Raw genomic sequence first — 7552 nt, forward strand, 5'->3', positions numbered from 1 at the left:
AGTCAGACAATCAGACAGGGGCCTTCTTCTACTGTTTCTCTAATGTCGCCCAAGAAACGAAGCAACAAGCAACAAGACCCAGCGAAGCCCGAGTTGGCAGAGTTGCAGGCGAGGGTGACTCGGAGCTCGGCCAAGCGAGCGGCCAAAGCTGGCCTGACTGAGTCGGAGCCCGAGTTGCTGAAGAAGAAGATGACGAAGAAGGCTGCGAAGAAGGAAGAAGAGCACGAGGAGAAAAACTCGGTTCCGAACTCGAAGACCGTCGTGATTGAGCAGCCGGAACCTGAGTTGCTGAAGAGGAAGGCCAAGAAGGTTGAGGAGAAGGAAGAAGAGCTAGAGGAAGTAAACTCAGACACGACCGCGAAGACCATCGTGATTGAGCACTGGTGAGTGAGTTTTTCACTTTTAAGTGAAAGAAATTTAGCGTTGGTTTGTTTGGCTCGGAATAGAAGCCAGAAATCGAAGAAAAGTGAAATGTTGAGGTTTATTTAGTTATTCTTGTCCTTTTACTTATTGTTATTAGTAAGTTGATTAGGGCTTTTGTTATAATCAGCATGCTTCTTGGGTTGTTGGTTTATTTGGGGTTACATGTTGGAAAATAGAGAGAGTCAATGTATGTTTACAGTAATTCTTTCTGTTTGGTTGTTGGACATTCGAAAATGATGTTTTGAGTGTTGTAATTACTCTTTTTGGGGTTCAAAATAAGAAAACAAGAAAAATATCAACTAAAGGTTGAATTTTTTCTAACAGGCATTCAGGTTTTGAATGGTTCCCCTGTTTTTCTAGTTGGTGTTTAGTGTGATTGTCAGTGTTCTGGATTTTGAGAAGGTTGATGTTTGAATCTGAATAGTTTTGAGTCAAAAATCTTGTTATTGCATTATGTATTCATTTTCTTTGATGAGTATGAGGATTATTTCCCAAGATGTAGTTCTTTGATTTCTGCTGTATGGCTCAGATGAGTACTGCTATACATCACTCCATTATCTCCCATCCCTTCAACTAAAAACCTATTTTCATACCCCAAATGTTGTGAGGGATCACACCACATAAGCTTTGGGAGGATAGGGAGGGGGAATAATGGGGTGATGCATAACATTACTCGGCCCTGTAACAGCCCATTGCTTAGAAGATATAAACTTTCCATGTCATAGTTCTTCCTAATTTATTTGTTCTTTTACTCTAGCAAACAATGCAATTCATTCAAGACAAGGGCCATACAGGTGGAAGAAGGTTTGGAGAAAAGTGTTGCCGGTATCCCAGTGCAATCCTGACAAGGTATGCTTGGTGAATTTTATTAACTTTACTGACAGTTTCAGTAGTTGGGTCGAGCTTGGCATTCTTTTATCAATACAGCCGCTAGATATCATGAGATAAGTATCAAATTAGATTCTTCCTCTTCATCCTCTTGTCCAAAAAAAAAAAGAAAGAGTTTTGGTTTCATGATATGGAAGCACCTCTGCAAAGCCAATTCAACACTTTCATAGTACAATTGACCTGGTGTGTTTAATTAATGGGTTATGTGGAAGGGGGAAAAGGATTTAAGAATTCTTTAAACGATGAGACTACCATAATGTGGCTAGTCAATGCAGATTAGAGTCAAAAAACCGCATCACAACAAAAATCATGAGTAACCCCTCTACAATTCTGAAGGATGTTTCTTTTGTATAATGTTTTTTCCTTGAATTATTTTGATATATAATTGACTTTAGTTCATTATTCTAACGTGAATATTGAATTTTGGTGAATATATAGACATTGAAAGACAAAAACAACTGGATTGGCCAATACGTTACAAAATCATTAAAGGCGTTTCTCGAGGGATTATTTATCTTTATGAAGATTCTCGGCTTAGAATTATGCATCGTGATCTTAAAACTAGTAATGTTTTTTTAGATGAGGATATGATTCCAAAAGTTTTAGACTTTTGCATGGCTAAGATTTTTGGAATTGACCAAACTCGAGGAAACACTCATAGGATTGCCGGCACATTGTAAGTAATTTTACGTGCATTACATTATTTATGTAACACAAGTGAGAGCATGCATGCATGTCTTGTGGCTGACATTTGTATATGAATGATGCTGCTTTGTAGTGGTTACATGTCTCTAGAGTATGCTATGCATGAACAATTTTCTATAAAGTTAGATGTATATAGTTTTAGTGTCCTAATTCTTGAAATTATAATTGGAAAGAATATCAATTCTTTCAATCAATCATACGGTACTACTAGACACCTTTTGAGCCATGTGAGTAGTATGAACCAAATGTTCTAATTTTGTTTTTCTATGCTAATACAATCATATTCATCACATGATATTTATGTAATATTACTTAACCAATTGATGCAGGCTTGGAAACTTTGGAGGGATGGAACACACTTGGATTTGGTGGATCCAACATTGGGAGACTCTTATTTGAGAGATGAAGTCATTAAATGTCTCCATATTGGCTTACTATCTATACAGATTGATCCAGTTGATAGGCCAACAATAAAATCCATAGTTTTCTTGCTAATCAGCTACTTAGTTCCTCTGCCATCACCTAAAGAAGTAAAGAACCAGCATATTTATTTAGAAGTTTTGGAGAGCAAAACATGCAATCAAATGAGATAGAGTCAGATCAATCTAGAAGCAAATCACTGCCCATGTCTGTCGATGAAGCATCATAGTAAGAGTTTAAGAGTCTTTCAGTTTTTTAGCAGTGGGAGTAAGTTGTAAGTCTATATAAGTACAGTTTATGAATATAATTGATAGAAAGAAGTTTATTTTCAAATATATATTTGAAGGAGGTTCAGGTTCACTTTAAGTAGCCTACCCAAATCTCTTAATAGTATGTAATTATTGGCTCCTATAAGACTATCTCTATGTTATCACCTCAAGATTCTTTATTTGTCTTAATGTTGTTATGGAATGTGGCAATTTTTTCCCCGAAAATACCTTCCTTTCTCTTTGTTGGGTGGCAAATTATTACCATAATCCTTACTAACTAGTCATCTTGCAAAATAAAACCAAAGTTTTGATACTAATTTGTTGTGACGAAATAAATTTGAGAATCTCAGGCAAACATAATAAAGTAATGTAGTTGGGTTTGATAAGCCTACATTTATAGGCGTTGATGACCAGAAGAAAATTCTATTAGATTTATTTAATGTAAATAAATAATTTATTTTGGGTATTTCAAATAATTATGAAATTTATTTTATATCGAAAAGTTTTATACTCATTTAATTGAAAGATTTTCTCTCTTTCAAGTCAATCCAAAATTTTGAAGTGTAGGAAAAAAAAGTTTGTCCCACATTGACTAGATACAAAAATGCCAACTTGTTTATAAAAAATCCTCTTCAATTAACACTAAATTGAGTGATAAAAAAAAAATAAAAAAAAAAAAAAAAGCTAGAAGGGGCAAAATCGCCAGTAAGGAGCCCCTTTGAAAGGGTTATGATTCATGACCATTAGATCAAATGATCTTGGGCCGTTGGATGTATCCAAAATCACTATAGGTATAACCGTTTGGTTATAGGCAAAGACACAATCTCTTACTTCTTTCTCCTACAAATTTTCTTGTGTGCTATTCTCCCCATAAAGCAATTCTAAAGCAACATAATTCTTTGAACTATTGAGAGCCCCTACTATCAGGTCGTGACCCACCTTAAAACCTGTTTCTAATACCTCAAAACTGGTCTAAAGGTGGAAGGTTAACCCTTTAGAAATTTTATCACCCTAAAATCTAGTGTATTTTGGTTCAAGTTATTTTTGTACACTTTTTATGTTTTTGCTTATGTGTTAGTTATTGATTGTGGGCTGTAAAAATGGGGTTTTAAGGCTCATTCTGATATAAGTTAATCTCTGGATAATTTTGTTAAATCTCTTAACATTTAAAAATGGGATAAAATAGGTTTTAAAGATATTGTGAGCAAGCCTTAAAGTCCTAATTTCTTTTTGCCTTCATATTTTCTCTATTATTTCATTTATATTTCCAACAACTTCACAATCCCAAAGAAAAAAGTAGAAACAAATCATTCAAAACCCAAGACCTACTATTCTCAAATGTCACTCTAATACGTTGAGCCAAAGTCTTCGTCTGTTAGTGCTCAAGTTGGAACAAGAATTAAAGTCGGCTGCAACTTAGAAAATCGGATCCGAATTCCCTCCAATTGAGGGAATAATTGGGAATTCTCCAATTATCCATTTGAACCGTTCATTTTGATCCAACGCACTATAGAGTGGAATGTGTTCTACTATAAATTAAATAATAAAATATCCTTTAATTTTTAAAAAGAAAATAAAATTAAAAATAATAAAAAATTAAAAATTTTTATAAAATAATATGGGGTGGCCGAAGCCACCCTCAAGGGCCGGTTGGGGGTGGCTGAAGCCACCCAGCAGCCCTGAGGTGGCGACCCTCTAGGGCAAACCCTAAAAAAATTTTTTTGGAAGTTAGCTAGGAGGTGGCACTTGAACCACTCCCACAGAACCCCTAGGAGGTGGGTTTGAAACCGGCGGTCTTTGGGGATGGCCGACGCCACCCCCTAGGGCCCCAAGGGTGGTTCGGCCACCCCCTATGGCCATGGGGTGACCGGCCTTTGGAAAGCCACCCCCATGGCTTAGATGGGGTGGCCGGCCACCCCATATTATTTTATAATTTTTATAATCTATTATTATTTTTATTTTTCTTTCCTTTTTAAAAATTAAATAATATTTTATTATTTAATTATAGTGGGACACGTGGCATTCTGTAGAGCATTAGATCAAAATGAACAGTCCAAATAGATAATTGGAGAATTTCCAATTAACCCCTTATTGGGAGGAGATCCGAATCTAAGAAAACCAAATTAAAAAAGGACCAAGACTGCTGGGCCCCACGGTAAGACTTGATTGATTCAACTCACACGGTCACACCCCGCATTCTGCTTCTGCTCTAATTTGCCTCTAGTCTTTGTTTAACCCATGAAAGCTGCACAAACCCCGGCACTTAATCATTGGCCCACGCAGATTGGCTCGACCAGGCAGCTGCAATTTTCAATCCATGTAGTAGATCGGTTGGATTTGAAACAAACTGAATTAGAATATACTTTAATATTTGAAACAACCAACTGAATTCGATCGGTTGGAATTGAAACAAACTGAAATTAGATCTAAGCTAAATTCATGTCCAATTTGAATATACCAAACTTTTTCTTAGTGTGTGATTAAATTTTAATTTTTTTTCCTAATCAATATGGAAAAGGGGATGCGTAAATATTAGTTAGACAGAAGAAATATGATGAGAAGGGAATAATGAGAAAAAATATATGTGAAGTCTTTTGCCAAACAAGGCTAAAAGGCCAATGAAGTCGGGTCTGTTTGGCAAACCCTTTCCCCCACCCCCACCTTTTTTTTCTTTTTTTTTAACTGTTCATATTATTTTTTCTCAAAAAAAAATATCAAAACATTTTTACTTGTTTCACTTTTTATACTATATCATTCATTTTTTTATTATTATTCAAATAAAAAATAACTGCAAAATAAAACTTTTTAAATTTTCAATACAAAAAATTTAAAACTGTACATACCCCATTAATCTATCACCCAAAAGGGTTTGCCAAAGGGACTCTTGGGCTCGAAAAATTTCAAAAAGAGAGCCCTTATGGTCTAGACCTTCTGCAAAACACCACTTTTGCAGCACCCAATCAACATGTGCCACATCATCATTTAAAGAACATTGCAAAAAACCACAAATGAGAACAAACACAGCAAATCAAAGTGAAAAAAAAATACCAAAAAGAAAAAAAAAAACAGCAAACCGAGCAGACCCACTGGCTTGGGTGTTGCCAGCCATTAGGCGGGTCACAGTGATGACCCGCCGTGACCCGACGAAATTCACCCCAAAACTCGATTCTAATGCCCCAAAACTCGTTTCTAATGCTCCAAACTCGTTTTTGGATTCAAATTTAAAACTTAAAAGTAGAAAGTTAACCCTTTAAAAATTTTATCATCCTAAAAATCGAAACCGGCTCCGAAGAGAGATGACCCCCGTCGTGGATGGTCAGACCCACGCCATGAGCCTGGGGAGACCAATGACAGACCCACAGCGTGGGTCTCGCCAAACCCATGCCGTGGGTCTTGCCAAGTTAACGAAGGGGCACAAGTATTTTCAGCTTTTCTTTTTTCTTTCTAATTTGGTGTATTTGGGCTTAGATTGTTTTGGTGCAATTTTTTAGCTTTTGCTTAGGTGTCAGCTGGGGTCTCGCCAAACCCATGCCGTGGGTCTTGCCAAGTTAACGAAGGGGCACAAGTATTTTCAGCTTTTCTTTTTTCTTTCTAATTTGGTGTATTTGGGCTTAGATTGTTTTGGTGCAATTTTTTAGCTTTTGCTTAGGTGTCAGCTGGGGATTGGGGGCTGTAAAACATGGGTTTTCAGGCTACTCTAACCAAAGTTAAACTCTTTCAGAAATTTGGTTGTTCCCCAGTTTCAGTGGTGAGGTATTTTCCAAAATTTGACTGAGACGAATTTTCTGGGTTGCTTGACTTAGCTTCTTGACTTGGGTCAAGTTAATCAGGCTCACCATGCTCATCGTATTTGATCGAGTATTGTAAAATGTTATGAGAAAAATTGATTCCAACCTAGGTTGGTGATTATATACTGATCATGGGCTACAAGCCTACAACCTCAGAATGACCCTTTTGTTCCTCTCCATGCTTATAAGCTTCCTTAGCCAAACCCCAACTGAAGCTGCTCCAATTGTTTACAACCATATCTGCACAAACACAACCACTTTAGCCGCAAACAGCAACTACCAATCCAACCTCCTTCGCCTCCTCGCTTACCTCTCCTCCAAAGGCACCAGCGACTTGGAATTCTACAACGCCTCCGTCGGAAACTCTATCAACACCGTTTACGGCCTCTTTCTGTGCCGCGGCGACCTCCCTACCGTAGACTGCCAAAATTGTGTCGCTGTGGCAACCAAAGAGATAGTCGGATACTGCGCCGAGGAGAAAGTGGCGGTGGGTTGGTACTCGGAGTGCATGTTACGCTACTCTAACTTGTATATCTTCTCCACCATGGCCTCCGAACCTACCTCTTCTATTTGGAGCACGGATACAGTTTCGGAGCCTAACCGGTTTGACGAGCTAGTGACGGCAACAATGAATGGTTTGGCAAGTTGCTTTTCGAATGTTGCGTCTGGAGCCAAGAAGTTTGGGACAAAAGAAGCGAATTTTGCAGCTTCACAAACACTATACACCCTTGTGCAGTGCACGCCAGACCTGTTGGGTTACGATTGCAATCAGTGTCTTCAGATAGCAATGAAGAATCTGTCAGGTTGCTGCGCAGGAAAGAAAAGTGGCAAAGTAATGCTTTCGAGTTGCTATCTTTGGTATGACGTGTACCCGTTTTACTTGACGGTAAACACTGTTAGAAATTTGGGAGAAAATTATATAAACATAAAAGAAATACTAACCTCTAGCCATTGTTGTTTAAGCACTTGAATTGAATACTCGTTGAACGTTTGTAGAATTCACAATCCCAGAACCCTCAATTCGCAATCCTAAAACCCTCACTTTGTTGGAGAGTAATA

At 37.6% G+C, this 7552-nt stretch overlaps 2 protein-coding genes across 2 annotated transcripts in view; both read left to right on the forward strand.

The window, feature by feature from the left end:
• On the forward strand, positions 1 to 2886 carry LOC132190525 (uncharacterized). Its single transcript, XM_059605544.1, has 3 exons — positions 1 to 383; positions 1181 to 1272; positions 2346 to 2886. Exons 1-2 carry the CDS (start codon positions 43 to 45, stop codon positions 1266 to 1268), a joined length of 429 nt encoding a protein of 142 aa, XP_059461527.1. The 5' UTR covers positions 1 to 42; the 3' UTR covers positions 1269 to 1272; positions 2346 to 2886.
• A 3764-nt stretch (positions 2887 to 6650) lies between these two features.
• Positions 6651 to 7552, forward strand: part of LOC132190791 (cysteine-rich receptor-like protein kinase 15) — a 4499-nt gene continuing 3597 nt past the window's right edge. The window contains exon 1 of the mRNA XM_059605833.1: positions 6651 to 7351. Coding sequence (XP_059461816.1) covers positions 6651 to 7351 — 701 coding nt within the window. The remainder of the gene's footprint in view (positions 7352 to 7552) is intronic.

This window comes from Corylus avellana, chromosome ca8 (genome assembly GCF_901000735.1).
Source record: "Corylus avellana chromosome ca8, CavTom2PMs-1.0".
NCBI lineage: Eukaryota > Viridiplantae > Streptophyta > Magnoliopsida > Fagales > Betulaceae > Corylus > Corylus avellana.

What these genes read in the sequence shown, in the direction of transcription:
- LOC132190525 (XM_059605544.1), top strand. Translation starts at nt 43, where the DNA reads ATGTCGCCCAAGAAACGAAGCAACAAGCAACAAGACCCAGCGAAGCCC. An exon ending in ACCATCGTGATTGAGCACTG is followed by an intron (nt 384 to 1,180) that starts GTGAGTGAGTTT and finishes CTTTTACTCTAG; the next exon opens with CAAACAATGCAATTCATTCA.